At 61.0% G+C, this 17,221-nt stretch overlaps 1 protein-coding gene across 10 annotated transcripts in view; it reads left to right on the forward strand.

Annotated features, from left to right (window-relative positions):
* NFIX (nuclear factor I X) overlaps positions 1-17,221 on the forward strand; it is a 97,377-nt gene that overhangs the window by 60,624 nt on the left and 19,532 nt on the right. For all 10 annotated transcript variants that reach the window (XM_043466852.1, XM_043466851.1, XM_043466847.1 and 7 more), the window contains 4 exons: positions 13,104-13,166; positions 13,518-13,592; positions 13,974-14,094; positions 15,218-15,354. In XM_043466852.1, the coding sequence (XP_043322787.1) occupies positions 13,104-13,166; positions 13,518-13,592; positions 13,974-14,094; positions 15,218-15,354 (396 nt within the window). The remainder of the gene's footprint in view (positions 1-13,103; positions 13,167-13,517; positions 13,593-13,973; positions 14,095-15,217; positions 15,355-17,221) is intronic.

Here is a 17,221-nt window from a genome sequence, read left to right on the forward strand (position 1 = left end):
TGGCTCTCTAAAAAGATGTAGGTGCTCACTCTTCCTGAGCCGCTCTGCCCCATCCCTGTCCGGCCCCTCACCATTCGCATCCGCTCATCTCCCTCCTCCACCGTCAGGCTTCACACATCCACATGTGTGCACACAGTCACACAAGATCTCAGCTCCCGGGATTCAACACATTCGGCTTTTCACATGCTCTTGAACACACACACAAATCTGGGAAGTCTGTCCCGCACTTAATTGAATTAAAGGACTGGGGTTTGGCAGGACACCGTGTATCTGAGCTGCAGCTTCTCCTCGCCGATTCGATGCCATAGAGGACAGTCCAGGCTCCTGCGATTCCAGCTGCAGCTGCTCCCCCACCCCCACCCCCCCATTTCCTCGCTTGGGGAGGGCGAGGTCAGCCACACCTTACTCTTCTTCCCCTCTGTCACTGCCTTGCCTTCCACTACTGCTGGTGGGGGGCTGGGGCCTCCAGTGGAACAGGTACCCCCTCAGCATGAAGCCAGGGGACTGTCTGGAGCACAAGGATCTAACCAGTCCCTCCTTCCAGGATTTCTGCTGCCGGGGGCCTGGGGTGGGAGCTGGAGAGGGCTGCTGGGTGGAAACTTCTTGGCCAAGTGTAAAGCCGCCAAGCTGTGCCTGAAAAGTCTGAGGCCTGCATCCCTGCTGAGTGGCTGGGAGCCTGAGTGGACAGGGTCAGGGTGCCCATGGTGGGCACACAGTGAGTGACACACAGGACAGCCATCCCTCAGGTCCCCTGTCCAACGTGAGCTGTTAGAGGGGCTGGGGCGGGGCTGGGGGGGCGGGGGCAGGTGTACTGCTAGACAAAGGGATGCTTTTTACTTTCTCTCCCTTCCCACCCCTCTGCTGTCTCTCCACTGGCTGCCCCCCTTTATGACCCCACTTTGGCCCCTCCTTGGGGATCAGATGGAGTGACTTCAGGCGCTGCCTCTCCTCTGAGGGCAACCCCAGCACCAGAGCCCAGCCTTTGCTTTGAGGAAGACCTGCAGGAGCCACCCCTTCCCAGAGCCCAAGGGCACTGGAAAGAGCCCATATCTGTAATGGGTACACAAGACACCCTGGGGCCTCGCTGTGGGCAAGAGGCACCTGGTCAGTCAGCCTGCGCCTCCTGGGGCACCATCTTCTAGCACGAATCACCTCTTTTGCCCATCCCTTGGTGGGGGTCTGGCTGTGTGCAGAATCTGTCCCCCGGACCCCACAGTTAAAGAGCAGCCTGGACAAGCTGCTGATGTCTGGCATCAGGGGCATCCAGGGGCCCATCGGAGGAGCCCAGCCCTGCCCCACATGTGTAACCCTTGGTGCTTGGGCAAGGCAGAGGCTAGGGAGCAGCCCTTCCCCGTCTGCTGGGCTGTTGCACTGGCTGGGAGGAGGACTGGCGGGAGAACTGGGGGGACAGAGAAGCAGCTGAGCCCAGTCCGGGGGCCCCGAGAAGCGATCTGCGCTGCCCAGGGTCAGGGGGGAGGGGGCGGGCGGGCCTCACCTCGGCTAACCTCGCTGCGGAACAAAGGGGCCTTTCTCCACGCCAGCCTCGGGAGGGTGTGCCTGCCCGACTGCTGCCACCGCCGCGAGAGTGCTGGCCTGTGTTGAGGTTTTTTTTTTTTTTTTTTCTTCCTGACTTTTCTCCATTTCTATCCCTCTTTTTGGTTTCTGATCTCTGACTTTTACTCTCCATTTTTAACTTTTTGAGAGAGATGGAAAGAAAAAAAAAGGAAGAAACCTTCCTCTCCAAACGTTTATCAGGCGCAGAGGCGTGTTGCCAGAAGGTGGGGGCGTCATGGGCGTGTTGGGAACACGCCAGGGGTCACGCAGCCGCAGACTAGCCCACATCCAGGGCAGCCCCACGCTGGGGGAGGCAGGCCGGGGCTCAGAGCGGCGGCGGCGGCGGCTCAGAGGGAGCCTGAGCTCACTGGATTACCCCTCCCAGCCGTGCACCTGGCAGCCCCTCTCTTACCTCCTGCTTCTCCTCACTAGCCCATTCCCCGGCCCCCTTGCATCCGGCCCCCGCACCGCAAGCTGTTCCTAATCAATGAGCACGGGAAGTTCGGCCCTCCTATCTCATCACGGGATGTGCTCGGCAGCGGCCGCAACCAGAGCTGCAGCCTCGGGCCGCACAACACGGGGTCCGAGGGGCCCGAGCGCGGCCGCGTCCTCCTGGGGCCAGCTCGGACCTTGCCGTTGAGCAAGGGGTTCCCTGGCCCCTGCAGCCCAGGGCAGACTGAGCGCAAGTTCGCCGCCGCCTCCGCGCCGGCCGCAGCCTGCGGAGGGCAGCTAGTGTTAACTCGCTGTGCCACCTAGCTGCCGAGTCGGGGAGTGCAGCACACCGCTCTCGGGGGTGCGGAACCCGAGCCCCCGAAAGGGAAGTCCCTTTCGGTACTTCAGAGCCTTGTGAGTGGGAAATTTGGCACCTGCCAGGCTTGTAGGATCAGTATCATTTTGTCCCCTTAGCGGCTTGAACTGTCGCAGCCCTAAGTCTGGGGAGCTGCCTCCTACACCGGCCTCTGTACTCCGTGGGGAAAATGCCCCTCCGCTGTTCCTTAGTATCCCCGCCGTCCCTGAAACATAGTCCCAGAAGCTGGCCCCTTTTCCCCGTCGGCAGCTCCCTATGTGTGCGTGGCGCTTTATAGTGCATAAAACCTTCCCGCTTCATTCACTGTAAAAACTCCTGCTCACGTCTCCCCGTGCCCTCTGAGGCAAGCCTGGGGTTGTGTTGCACAAAGAGGAGGCCCGGGAGACACGCTGGGGGCCTAATAACAGTAGGTCTAGAATTTGGACCCCAGGCTCCTGATTCCAAGCCCAGACTCCTTCAGCGGCCAGAGAGGTCTCAGCCTCCAGGGAGGTCACCCACCTGCCCAATCATTCAGCCCTGCCTGGGACCTCAGGGCTCCAAGTTGGAGGTTGGCAAATTCCCAAATTCCTCATGCTTTGCCGGGGCCGCTCTGGACGGTGGCTGCCTTAAGGCCTCCAGGGTGGGGAGGCCTGTGAGAGTGCACCTCTGCCCTTCCCTTCTCAGGGAGCCTCTTGTTCCTTCCTGTGGTCAGTCCAGAACTCGGGCCTGGAGGCCAGTGTGTCCAGTCCTGCATCCAGACCCAGCTGGGCTTTACAGGAGTATGAGCTGTTCTAGGTGTTCCAGATCAGTTCCTTGGGTATGTGTGCTGAGGTTTGGGTCTTTAGGAAAGATGTGCTCTCAGTAGAGGGAAGGTGCCAGCCAGCTGTCTCCTGGATGGTCTGTGTGCTCCTCTGTTCATGGGATTCTCCAGGCAAGAATACTGGAGTGACTGGCCATGCCCTCCTCCAAGGGATCTTCCCAACCCAGGGACTGAACCCACGTATCCTGCACTGGCAGGCGGGTTCCTTACGCTGAGCCACCTGGAAAACCCGGGTGGTCTATGTAGTTGGAAAGATTAGAGGGTTTCTTTGAGTCTTCCACTCAAATTACACTTTCAGGTGTGGGGGAGTGTAATGAACAAAACCCTGACAGGCCTTGGATCGAGGGCCTGACGGGCTGGTGGGGCGCTCCTGGTCAGAAACCCGCAGCCTGAAGGCCTGGTGCTCAGGGTCTTAGGTCTCTCATGCTGTCCAAAGTCAGAGTCCAAGTCTGACTCTGCCACACAAGGCCAGCCCCTGCAAGAGGAGCCTCCTCCAGGGTTACCAGCCTGGGGACTGGGTGCTCTCAGGAGGCTAAGGAAGTCAGAGTACCTGAGGATGGGAAACAGGTAGCCTCTGTCTGCTTCCCAGAGGAGAACAGAGGTGGGTGGCTTCTTCTTCTCCAGGCCCCCAGGGTCCCTGGATGGATTCTCCCAATGAAGGGGCAGTGGGAGGCAGGGCCGGCAGGATTCTGCGCACAGTTAGAGAGGGGGAACACGGAGTGCAGTGTGGCCAGGGGTACTGATGCTCTCCTATTTCCACCATCCTCGGGCCTACCCAGCTGCCTTTCCAACAGGTGAAGAGGCTCCAAGTGTGGAGGCCTGCCCCTGTCCAGGACTGAAAGTGGATTTCCTAATCCTGGGGATTTGATCTTCCCATTTTCTTTTCCTGGTCAGGTATTCCTTCTGTTCATCTCCTCCACTACCCAGAACATTGTGAGAGTGGGTGGGTAGGGCTCCTTGGCCTGGAGTCTCCCCAGCCCCTCACCTTGTCCAGCGCCCTACAGACAGATGCTGTTAGCTAGGTGCTGACCAGGCAGTTGTGTTTGTGAAGCCACTCCTAAATCATTCTAGGAAAATGTTCTCCCCGTCTGTTTTTGTTTTTTAATGTATCATTTCCTCCTTTGCTTCCTTTTTCTCTCTCTGCTTTTCCCCCTTTTCCCTGCCTCTCCTCTAACCTATTTCTCTGATTTTTTTGGGGGGGGGCACATTTCATGCCGAATCTTAGTTTCCCTACCAGGAACTGAACCCGTGCCCCCTGAAGTGGAAGCGCGGAGTCGTAACCACTGGATTGCCAGAGAATCCCCTCTGATTCTTTCTATAGCAGACTTCTTTCTTTGAACTACTTTGCTTTGACTGATTTTCTGTCTTGGTCCCTCCCTCTCTGTTAGTTTTAATTTTGTCTTTTTGTCTGTTTCTTGCTCTTGGTTCCACTGCCTCCTTCCCTTAAATTCCTGCTTGTCTCAGAAATGTCCCTCAGGTGACCTCCAGAGCCTTTGCCTCCCCTTTCTCTTCCCTAGTTGGCATGAGCACCCAGAGGACTCTGTCCCTTTACAAATCATTAGACCAAGGGCAAGTGTATTTGGGGGTTGGGGGAGAAGGTGACGCCTGGCCCTGGGAGGTAGGGACGCTATTAATAGTCCTAAGAGCAGCTGGGGGTGGGGGTGGTTGTCTGGCCAGGCCGGGCTGGGGCAGCTCGAAGGGCCAGAAAGGGCAGCACTGGAAATAGCGTGGCCGGGGTGGGGGAGCGGCTCTGCAGGCCCCTGACCTGGACACGGCCCCTCTGCTGCGGCCCTGCCTTCTCTTGGTGTGAAGGGCATCCTCCACTATCAGTTTCTGTCCATCAGGTTGGAGAGGAAGGAGAAGCTTCAGGGCCAGGGGGCCACTTTTCTGGGCCCCCAGCACCACATGACGCCTGGCCCCCGGCCCTCTCAGAAATGTTGGCTCCTGCTGCCGCCTGAGTCGTGGCACCAGCCTGTGCTGCCAGCAGAGGCACCCGGCCGCTTGTGTGGCCACGCCTGTGCCCCGGTGTCCTCAGCTCCCCGTACGCCCAGCGCCGAGCTCGTGTGGGCAGGGCTTTGCGCTCAGCAGCCTCAGCATCCAGGGGCACAAGTCTCTCTCTGCTTCCATGTTAGCCTTGCCGTCTCCTGGCAATCCCTGTCCCTGCCTCTCCCTGACTGTTTCCAGTGTGGTGACTGTCCTGGGACTGCGGCCGTTGCATTTGTGGAGGGATGTATGTGTAGAAGGCATTCTGCTCTGCCCTTTATTTCCCGAGAAAGCTCCCTGCCCCTCTCTGCAGAGGGTAATGGGCCGAGTCTTGAGGGAGCCCCTCTGCTCACTGGCAGTGGTCTCTGGGGTGAGATACCAAGAACCATCATCTCAAGTGCACGTGATATATCATAAACAGTATGAACTCCAGTGGGAGGGGAGCTGTGGGTTAGCCACAGCGGCCCCACCGAGTTGACATTTGCGCTGAGCCCAGACAGAGTGGGGTTTTAGCTGAGGGAGGTGAAGGGAATCGGTGATTCCACTGAAAGGAGCCCCTACTCTGAACTGGGCCCTGGGCTGAGCACCTGGTACCCATTTTCTCATTTATTCCTCAGGCAGGAACCCCAGGGGGCGGGTGCAATCTCCATCTTACAGATGAGGAAACAGTTCAGATCTTGGCCAGGCTCACTGGGCCCGTAGGTCCCAGCGCATGGCAGTGAACTCAGAGCAGCCCTGTTCCACTTGGTGGGCTGCCCACCTCCTCCCTCCATTTCCCCTCGTCCTTGGGGTGCCCCCCACTCCCCCTGTTCTGCAGAAGGATACCTCCCTGGATGGGAGGGGGGTGCCAAGGGCGGGCTCAGGGTGGAGGCAGAGGCAGCCCTGGGACCAGGGCTCCTGCCTTTGTCTCACCACAGGCCCCGCCCTGTGCAGTAGGGGATGTCTCACTCTCGTTCCCTCTCTGTGTGAATTCTGCTCGGATGGGACTCCCAGCCCCTGGACATCTCTGACACCCGGGGTGGTGCTCTTGCTCAGCCCTGGGCCTGCACGGTCACCCTGCAGCCATGGAGCCCTGATACCTGGGTTGCTGGGACCTGTGTTGGGTCTCCTGCAAAGGGCAGACCCAGGAGGAGGCTGCAGGCCCACCTGCCACCCCCAGTGCTGCTGAGTGGGGGGTCTCATTTGTTAGCTACTGGGCCAGACTTGGAGAGGCGGCTGGCAGGCTGATGGTCCTGGGCTCTTCCATCCGTCAGCCTGCTGGGCGCCTCGCTCTGCACCGGGGTGTCCTCCTCTCCCCCTTGCTGCACATTATCTGTCAGGCCTGGGGGAGAAGCGGCTGGGCGCCCAGGCCCCATCTCTAGTCCTCCCTCGGCTGGGCGCAGTGCTGACAAAGTTTCCCCTGGCAGGAGCAGGGCAGAGAACACGGCGCAGCTCACACCAGGGAGCAGCCTAGGGGGCTTGGAGCTGCTTGCTTGAGCCCAGCCTTCAGATCCCCTCTGCTGCTCCTCTGGGCACCAGATACGCCCCTGGACTTGCTTTCTCCTCCCTTCCCCCAGCTCCCCTGCCAGGCCATGAGGCCTGCTGTAGCCAGACTCTGCCCTTGCTCCCCAGGGGACCCCCGAGAGCAGCTGTGGAGGCAGGGTGGGCTGGGCGGAAAGCAGTGCCATCGGGGTCAGAGATGAGAGAGGAGTGTCCCATCTCGAGTCACTGGTCCCTGCCTGCCAGATCCCCGGGGCCGGGCCTGCTGCCCCCACCCCCTCGGCCTTCCTTGAACCTAGGCCCCAGGGGCAGCTAGGGCGGATCTAGACCACGTGTGTCGAGGCTGTAACTTGGTCGCTTTCTCTTTCCTGTCACTTGTCTCTTCCTCCCCGCAACAGGTGACCCGAGTCAAAAGCTTGAGCCCCTTTGGCTCCATGAGGGGAGGGGAAATGAGAGAAGCGAGGAGGGTGATGGGGGGGTAGTGACATGTCTCCCTGCCTTGCCCCTGCCCACACTCCCACCCACAGCTTCAGAGCTATGCTTCCTGGTCAGGCTTCTGTCTCCAACCACATGGGGTCTAGGATGACAGAGGAGAGAAAAACCCCAGGATGGCCCCAGCTCCTGCGAGCATACATGCTGGCTCATGGAGGTGGTGGAGGGAAAGGGGGAAGATCGAAAAGCCCCCTGGGCCCGGCCTGGTCGAGCGCAGCCTCCTCTGGCTGCCCTGCATTCCCAAGGACTTCCTCGGTCTCAAGTCTTCTGTTTGCAGAGACAGGGAGAACCCCTCCGTGACCCGTTCCCCTAGCCCCCCACCCATCTGCTGCTCCCCTCCTCAGGGTGTCTCAGATTCTCAGACTTGGGTTTCAGGAGACACAATAGTTACATTCTCCAGCTCTGATTGCTGCAGGCCAGGCCTCGGCTCCCCTTGAGATTGAGTTTCTCTTGCCCTGGATGCTCCTCAGTTGCAGAGAGAGAGAAAGGGGTGTGTGTGCGCGTGTGCAGGTGGCGGGGGAGGAGGTGTGTGCCACTGGACAGGGCCAGGGATCAGCTCCAGAATTGGTCCTTCAGGGTATGGCACCCCCAGAACAGAGCACACCCTTGCCTGCTTCTCCAACCTCAGGCCTGGGGAGAGCTGGGGGAGGGGAAGGGCAGGCATGCCCAGAGGCCTGGCCTCCCACCCCACCCTCAAAGGCCAGTGGTCCGGAGAGAGCCAATGGAGGTTCCTCTGAGCAGTGAGCGTGCTGACCGCCGCTCTCGACACACCAACTCAGCCCACCCCTGTTGGACAGCCTCAAGTGGTTGGTGGCATCTCTGGGGGGGTGTGTGTGTGTGTCTGGATGTAGAGCAAATGTGCGCCCTAGGACATACACGTGCCTGGGTACGCGTGTGTCGGTGCGGTTGTGCCTACGTGCCCCTCTCAGCCCCCCAACAAATGCTCTCAGTCTCTGATGTGCGTGGGGGCAGCCAACCGGTGAATTACATGTGGCCTGCTTCTCAGAGAGAAGTTGTTTGGGGCGGGAGCCGAGGCGGAGCATGTGCTGCAGTGAGCAGGAATCCCTCCCTCACCTAGTAGGAGCCATAAATATCTCCCTGTCTATGGCTGGGAATATATATATTAAAAACATGCTGTCAGTTGGAGTTTATGTGTGATTCTGGGCTCCTTCTGGCTGCTGGAGCTTCCCCTCTTAGAGCTCTGATGAAGAGGCAGAGGCCTCTTCGAAGCACACACGTGTGCACACGCACACACTTGTGCAAACAGGCAGGACTGGGAGAGGAAAGGGGGCCAAAGAGAGGGAAAGCGAAGGAGAAGGAAGGACAGAGAGAGGGGCACGGAGCCAAGACAGAGCAAAATGAGACCAGAAATAGGATTCCAGAGGGAAAGGCGAGGAGCTGAAGAAAGGAAGTCGGGGGCTTTAATAAGAATTGAGCAGAGGTAGAGAATGCGCAGAGCTGGGGGCGAGGAGAATGGCATTTCAGGGCCTTCAGGGCTGTCCCAGGAGACACAGAAGAACCCTGAGGAAGAGAGGGTCCCATGCTGCCAACCTCTGGCTGAGCCTGGCCTAGGTCTGGGTGCTGCACGAGGCCTCGTCTACAAGCGCTGACCGGGGGGTGGGGATGACTGAAGCCGTGAGGGGATGGAGGGCGAGCAGCCTGGGACCTGAGAGCCAATCCCATCTCAGAGCCTTGCTCTGCGGAGCCCACTTGGTCCCACACCTAGGAAGAGTCCAGATTCGTCACCCGCCCCCACGCAGTCCTGCCTTCTGCCCTGAGGTGTGGACCGCACGAGCACCCCAGTCCCAAGAGGAAGACGGGCAGCAGAACACGAGCTCACACACGTGTGACATGAGCCAGCCTGAACACACCCCTCGCCACCCTGGTAGCATCAAGGACAAGTGGCAGCCTCCAAAATTCTCTCCATCCCCTAAATCTGGACCAGGCAGAGGCCTGAGGCCTGCACGCCCAGGCAGCCGTCCTCAGACGGTGGCTGGACTTGGCTTTGAGGAAGCTGCACTTGACGGGCTGAGTGGAAAGCAGCTTAGGGCACAGGAGGCGCTGTCCGGCCCTGGGCACCCGGGGGCAGGAACGTGTCACCTCAGGACTGAACGGAGGCAGCAGTGCCTCTGGCCGCTCCGGCCCCTCTCCAGTCTCTCCAGAAAGTCAAGGCAGCCTTTGTCCCTGAAGAGAGTGGTAGGCCTGGGGGCTGGGGTTCAGTCAGGGTGGCCCCGAGCTGGGAGTGGGTGGTTAGGGTCCCTACGGCTCCGTCTACCAGGCTGGAGAGAAAGCCGAGGCCGGAAATGTTGCCAGGGGACATGGCCCTGGAAGGCTGGGGAAGCCGAGCGACAGCCTCGGGGGCGTGGGCCGGGCGGGAGAGGATAAAGGATGGAGCCGGGCACCTGCCCGCCTGGTGCCAGCCAACATTTTCTCTGCCCGTCCACCGGCCCACAGGCCACCAGCTGGCCCATTGTCCCCAGTGAGAAAGCAGACACTGGAGGGGGGCTCCCGTGTGGCAGGAGCTCACTCATGCACGCCCGCCTGGTAGGGACTGCCAGGGGAGAGCCCCCACGTGCTGGGCTGGGGCGTGGGGAGAAGGGGGTGGCCAGGGGAGGCGCCCTCATGGCACGGCAGTCAGGGCGCCTCCTGTGCTGTTGGCAGGGGGCAGTGCTCAGGGCCTGCGAACAGGAGATAAAGAGTTCAGGCGGAGGGTTTTCTCTCACTAACCGTGGATTTGTGTGTTTGTTCAGCTGGTGGCTCTGATAAGCCCCATTCTGTGAGATAAAAGCCAAGCAACCATGAGGCGGGGCCTGGGAAGGGGTGTCATAAAGGGGCCTGCCTTTCTGTGTCCCAAGGCCTGGGGTTACTCCCTCCCTTCCCCAGGGAGCCTGGACAGGGAAGGGGGTCAGGCGCTGGGGTGTCAGGCTCCCCAGGGTGCCAGCCTGGGGCCGAGCTCCTGGTCCCTAGGGGCTGTCCAGAGCAGGCCCCAGCCGGGGAGGGCACAGCTCCCAGGGTGCCCATGGCTTCAGGAAGCTGGCCTGGCGGGCTCTTGCCTCTGGGCTGGGGGGCATCTCCTGGCCCTCCCCAGGAGCCTGTCCAGCACAGGCCCAGCGGCCTGTCTGCCCCCTCCCGGGTCTGCCCAAGGTGTCCCTCCAAGCTGACCGGCGGGCAAGGGCCTGCCCCCAGCACACCCCTTGCTGTCCTCAGGCCCCGTCACCTCTCTGGGGCAGGGGTCTCCTGGGTAAACAGCCGAGGCTCTGGGTCTGGGGGCCGCCTGAGGACGCGTGGCTCAGCCACACGGCGTGGCTCACGGGCGAGCCCTCAGCCTCGTTCCTCTGACCTCCTCGCTCCGCGCTGGCCAGGAGGGGGAAGGGGCACCGCCTGACCAGGACGGCGGAGCCCCGGCCCCGGCTGCCCCGCCGGTCAGGCCGGCGCTCCTGCCCGCCAGCCCGGGCGCAGATTTCCAGCGTCTCTGCCTTTTGTCCCGGAGCCGCGCCGAGCGCCCCGGGGCGGGCGGCGGTGGCCCGGCGGGGCCGCCAGCCGTAAGATGGCTGCCAAGGGCTAAGATGGCTGCCAGCAGCGCCCGGAGCAGCGCCTGCAGGCGCGTGGCAGCGGGCCTCGCCCGCCGGAGCCCGCTCCTGCCTCTCCCTTGCATGGGGCTAATAGTGATCACAGCAGTCACGTCTCAGGGCAGTGTCCTGCTTCAGAAGGATTTCCTGTCTGCCGCGCTCTCCTGCAGCCCCATTTGTCTCTGCCTCTCGCGCTGGCCCACCTCCATCTCTTTGTCGGGTTCTCCCGTCTTACTGTCCCTGGGCTGGGTGTGCGCGTGCGCGCGGCGTTCTGTCCCCACCTGGCCACGTCTGAAGGGCTGAGACCACTCTTAATAGGATGGCCTCCTACCATCCCCTCCTACACCACTGTCCCTGGCCTGGAGGGCTCTGTGGGGACTGAGCTGGTCCAGGGACAAGTGGGCCAAGCCTTTGCAGCAAAGCCTTGACTGGGTGCGGCTCGCTGGGCTCCACACGCGGGTCCTGCAGCTGCGCTCTTTCTGAGCTGTGCATCTGGGCAAGGACGGCCCTGAGAGACATTAGGCTCGGGGCACTGGTCCACAGAGGCGCTACGGTGGGCCGCCTACTGCCTCAACCCCTTGCCTGCTCCCTCCTGGACCAGCTGGGGCTTGAATCAGACCCAGAGAGTCAGGAATGGGCTGAGGAGAGAGCAACAAGAAAATTCACGTGCAGAGAGAGACTGCCCTCCCCCGGGGGCGTGGGAGGAAGTCTCTCCAGAGCAGAGTGCCATGGACAAAGAAGTGACCTGGGGTGGAATTTGCCATCCCTAAAACTGCTGCTCGGGTGGGTGCAAAGGGAGGTGTGGGAGGACACACCCCAAACGCAAGGGGGCGGGCCGGGGGGTCCTGTTAGCTTGATTTGTGACAGGATTCATTATTATTATCATTTGGAATTTTTAAAAAGTAGAGGCTGGCTAAAAAGGTACTTCCCTGATGGTCCAGTGGTTGAGTCCACCTTCCCAATGCAGGGGATGCGGGTTGGAACCCCGGCTGGGGGACTAAGATCCCACATGATGCCAGGAAACTAAGTCCATATGCTGCAACAAAGGTTCCGTGTGCTGCAACCAAGACCCAACACAGCCAAATAAATATGTTCAAAAAAAAAAAAATTTTTTTTTAAAGTGAAACAAGATAAAGGATGGGGGAAGTGGGGCCTGAAACTGTCCTGGGGCAGCCTGTCTTTTTCCCACTGGCCACATGGATGCAAGGGGCCAGGAACTTGGCTGAGTCATCGTAGGGCCTTAGCTCTGAGAAGGCTACTGTTCTGCTCACCAGCCCCAACACCTGGAGCTCTTCCTTCTTTCCCAAGTGGCTGCAGGATCCCCCCACTTCTATCTCTTGGGCCCACGTCACTCTTCAGGAACCTCCTTGCTATTCACTCCCCAGTGTGAGCGGTTTGACCGCAAGGTTGGTAGAGGATGGCCTCCGTGGCGAGCAGGCCGGCTGTAGGGTGGCGGGTGAGACCCGGGAGGCAGGGTCACTCCAAAGAGCGGAGCGAAGCCCAGGCCAATGCCAGGGCCCAGTTTTCCGAGGCCACCCCATTGGTCCCCCCACAAGCAGCTGATTCTTTACTGAATGTCTGCCTTTCTCCTGCCCCACAAGCTGCCCTGGCCCCCTCCACCACCCTCTCGCCAGCTGTCGTGCCCGGGCAAGCGTTCTGGAGGTCCCCGTTGTGCCCCTGGCACACAAAGCTTTGAGGACCTGGGGGGCAGGGGCGGGGGGCTTTCCCAAGCTCAGCAAAATATTCACACACACACTCCACCCTGCCCCCCGTCCTCTGTGCGCTCCCACCGCACAATGGGCCCTTGTCTCAGGGCTCCCTCCGAGCAGCTGTGGCACTGGGGCATGAGACAGCCCAGACAGGCTGGCACAGAGCGGGCGACAGCATCAAGGCAAATCTCCCCCCTCCGTGTTGCCAGGCGCTGCCTGTATGCATAAAGGTGAGGTGGGGGTGGCGCAGGCAGGCAGGACTGGCTCTAATTAATGAAGGGAGGGAAAGGGCTGCTCCCTCTGGAGCTTGAGTGGGGTAGAGAACGGGGGACCCCTGGGTCCAACCCAGCTGTGCAAAGGGGCAGTCGGGGGCTTCCCTCCTGGGCGCCTCCTTGCCCTGAGTCTCGGCCAGGGCTCACTCATGGGCAGCTCGCCCCGGGCACTTCAGGCAGTGTTTGGAGACTGGGTTTTGGTTGTCACAACTGGGGTGCTCCTGGCATCTACTGGGAGGAGGCCAGAGACGCGGCCCAGCACCCTGCAGTCTGCAGGGCGGCCTCGCCACAGCAGCAGCCTTTCTTTCTCTCCTGGCTTCCCTGGGCTGCTCAGGAAGGGATGGGGAGAGGAGTCCATAGGGCTGGAGGGGCAGCTGCCTGCCTGCTGAGCCTGGGGCACTTGGTCTTGACCCATCCCACCCTTTGTGTCTCCTGCAGAATCCGGACAATCAGATAGTTCAAACCAGCAAGGAGATGCGGACATCAAACCACTGCCCAACGGTCAGTGCCCCCGGCCCTCCTGCCTGCACCCCGCCCCCCTGGCCCGCTGTGTCCACCACATCCCCCAGCCTGTACCCTTCTCTGCTCTCCGGGGCCGGGTGGGCCTGCGCCTGCCAGCCCCTTCACTCAGCTGTCCCTTGGCTGAACAGAGGCTGCTGTTCCATGGGGGAGGGCACGCATGGGAGCATACCCCGCATCCATGGAGATCTGAGGACCCCTGAGGGCCAGCCTGGGGCTGGGACACGGGCCATGGGATGGAACAAGTTGAGGGTGGGGCGAGATCGGGAGAGACAGGCAGACAGCCCCTCCTGGCCTTGCCTGACTCACTCACCTGCCCTTTTCCCTCCTCAGGGCACTTAAGTTTCCAGGACTGTTTTGTGACTTCCGGGGTCTGGAATGTGACGGAGCTGGTGAGAGTATCACAGAGTGAGTCCTTCCTCCTTCTGGGCCAGGGTTGAGTCCGCAGGGATGGGGGTGAGGAGGTGGGACTTGGACCCTATGTAGTCCCCCACTGATGGGGTCTCAGGTGGGGAGGGGGCAGACAGACTTCCTGGGACACTCTTGGCCTCACTGGCGCTGGGCTAGGTGGAATGGAGGCATTGGAGAGCCCCACCTCTAACCTCCACTGCTTTGGAGGGAAAAAAAAAAATCATAACCAAGGAATCTTTCCAACAAGCTTCAGCCAAGAGGAGGTTTCCTCAGCAGCCTCCACAGTGAACTCACTCCAGGGCTTCCGAGGGGCTGCTCCCAGCAAGGAAACAGGGGCCCATATTTTCCAGACCTCATCACACTCTCCCTTCTTCCCAGCTCCTGTTGCAACAGCATCAGGGCCCAACTTCTCGCTGGCAGACCTGGAGAGTCCCAGCTACTACAATATAAACCAGGTGACCCTGGGGCGGCGATCCATCACCTCCCCACCTTCCACCAGGTGAGCCCCACGCCCCGGCCTTCCCCCAGCCCCGAGACATTGCAGGTGCTTCGGGCAGGGCGCTCCAGCTCGTTACCCTCCGTTGCGGGCGCTGGCTTCAGAGCCCGGGCCTGCTCTGCGGTGCACCCCTGAGCTTAGCGCTGGCACAGGTGCTCAGCCTCAGAGACACAAACTCAAGCGAGGCCAGGGCTCTGCCTGGAAGGGGCTCCCTGTGGGGACTGGAGAAGGCCTCTTTCCTGGGGGTGTGACCTTTGAACTCAGACAAAGAGGGGCTGGTACAGGCCTGGGGTGGACGCTCTAGGCAGAGAGAGCAGCCTCCATCCCAAATGAGGCTGCCAGGACTATCCCCAGTGGGCTTCACAGGCCAGAGGGGTCAAGGAACAGAGGCTGGGGATATGTGTTCTAGAAAGACTTCTAGAATCAGTGTTCATGGGCAGGACGGTCAGTTAGAGGCTCTCCCACCAGGCTGGAGGGGAGGAGGGCCTGAGTCAGGTGGGGGATCGGCCCGAGAGGGAGGGGTGGAGTTGAGAGCCTTTTGAGAGGTAGGCACAGTGCATCCCGGTCAGAGCCAGTCATGCAGGACAGGGTGCGATCCTGTCCCTTAAAAAAAAAAAAATTGAGTATTTTGGTTCATTGTGAGGTTCAAGTATTCATTTGGGTATGTTAGAATATTACATTAAAATGTTATGATATCTCCATAGTTAATCGTATTTTAATATAAAATAACATAGTATCACAGTGACTGAGTTTTGCGTCACCCCATGCTGTTTTGTCCCTGGCCAGTGCCTCACTCACCCCCTCTGGCCGTGGGAGCTGACGGGAAGTAGCAGGCGGGCTGAGGAGGCAGCTGAGGGTTTGGCCCACTTCTTGGGCTCGGGTGGCTGGGTGGATGGCGGTGGGTGGTCTTGTGGACTGAGAAGGGGCTCGAGGAGGAGGGGGTGGGCTGGGCCCTGGGGGCTCTCAGTCTGACCTGGGCGGAGGGCACAGAGGGAGTGCCCTGAGATGCTGCTGACAGCGGGCACCTGCTTGCCACACGGAGGGGCATCAGTGCAGGCTTCCTGGGTCCGGGTCCCAGTCCGGCCACTCACCTGAGGCCCACCTGACCCCTCTCCTCCTTCCCCAGCACCACCAAGCGCCCCAAGTCCATCGATGACAGTGAGATGGAGAGCCCTGTCGACGACGTCTTCTATCCTGGCACAGGCCGCTCCCCGGCAGCTGGCAGCAGCCAGTCCAGTGGTTGGCCCAACGATGTGGATGCAGGTATGGGCGCCACTGCAAGGCCCAACCTGGAGCACAGGCGGTGTGCAGCCTCCTGTCCCCCTCAGTTTTACCCGGCGAACCTCCCGTGGTGCTTCCTGCTGCAGGCAGCACCGCCTGTCCTTTCCCAGCCCACTCTTCCAGAGGGGCACAGGCCTGGACAGCAGAGGCGAGCGGGCGGGTTGTCACGCGTGGGCAGTAGGACCCACCGGTGTGGCAGAAGGAAAGCCCTGGCCCTGAACCTCTGGTGCCCTGCAAGGGGGGCATGGCTTCCTCTTCAGAGCCTCCTTGTCCTCCTCCTCTGGGTATTTCTTCAGGGAGGTTGCCCCCGCTCTACCGTCTTCATGGTTTAAAGCAGTTTCTCAGACTGGGCATTCATGAACATTCCAGGGCCACAGCATTGTCTGCGGCCGGGCCATTTTGTGCCCTGTTGGGTGTTGGAGCGGCAGCCCTGGCCTCTGCCCACTCGATGCCAGTAGCAAACCTCCTTACTAGGTGTGGTGGCCAGAAAGGTCTCCGGGCGTGGCTGTGGCCTGCTGGGGACAGAATCTTCCTGTGTTTATAACCACTGGTCTAAGGAGAGGAGCACAGCCTAGCAGCGAGTGAGCAGAATTGTTGCCAGGCCTCTCGATCCTCTCGCCAGCCCCTTCCTGGTGAGAGGAGGGGCTCACCAGGGGGCTCTCCTGTTTTGACAGGAGGTGAGGGCACACCTGGAGAGCCCAAGTGGAGCAGAGGGGGAGAGGGAGGGCCGTGTGTGTGTGTGTGTGTGCACGCACATGTGTGTGGTGCACAGGTGTGTATAAGGAGGCTGCCTGCAGAATGCTTCTGTCTGACACGTTGTTGGTGCAGCCTGTGTGTTACCTTCCAGGTACGGGGGTCTGGGGGCCAGGTAGCGCAGACCTCTGTATGGGAGGTGTCCGTGTGGTTAGGCCTGGGGACGGAGGCCTTGTGCTGTGATGCAGAAAGACGAGGGTCGGCCTGAGAGTTTTTTCCTTGGTGTTTTCCAGATGTTGCTATACCAGGAAGGGCCAGGCAGATGGGCAGGGGCCAGGGCTGGGGGAAAGGCAAGACCGGAGGGCAGGGAGGGGCTTCCGCTTCCCTGCTGACCTGGAGGCAACCTCTGGCTTTCGCTCTCTGCAACTTGGGAGGAGGAGAGGAGGACTCGCCTCCAGGCCCCGGGCTGAGGGAGAGGGCTAGACCACCAGCGAGGCCCACCCTCTGCCGACCAGGCTCCTGCACGACTCTGGGAGCCCCTCCCCGGGTGTCCTCATGGCCAGCAGGGACCTGAGCCAGCAGGGCATAGACCTGCAGGGGCAACCTCTGGAGGGGCAGAGAGAAGGGGTTGAGAGGCCCTGAAGAATCACCAGCTGAAGTGAAGTCTTTCCTCAGGGACTGGTGTGCCTGGAGGGCCGTGTCCACTGCTGGCTCCTGAGGCGTGGGCCCCCCCGGGTCGCTCCATCCAGACCTGGCTCCCTGGAGCCTCCCCTCCGCAGCTCCGGCTCCCTCCTTTCCTGGCTGTCTGCTGTCGAGCCTGCCATTTCCGCTCCCGCCGGCAGTCCCTCCACGCATGGCCCCATGTCCTCCTGTGGCATCCCCGGCTCCCTCGCTTTTCCCCTCTTTTCCTCCATACTCACCCCCTCCTCCCACCAACACTGCGTTGTTTCCCTGTTCTGGGACAAATCGCCAATTAAGCAGCCCAGCTGCAGGACTGGGAACAGCTGGGGAGGTGCTGTGTGGCCAGGGGGACAGCTGGGCGCAGCTGGTGGGGGCGCTCCCCGCACCCCCCCCCCCCGCCCCGCATCGTGCCAGCTATCAGGTGGCACACAGCTGCCGCCAGATAACACCTCTGCTGGCGGCTGGGAGTGCGCCC

The sequence above is a fragment of the Cervus canadensis genome, chromosome 4 (assembly GCF_019320065.1).
Source record: "Cervus canadensis isolate Bull #8, Minnesota chromosome 4, ASM1932006v1, whole genome shotgun sequence".
Lineage (NCBI taxonomy): Eukaryota > Metazoa > Chordata > Mammalia > Artiodactyla > Cervidae > Cervus > Cervus canadensis.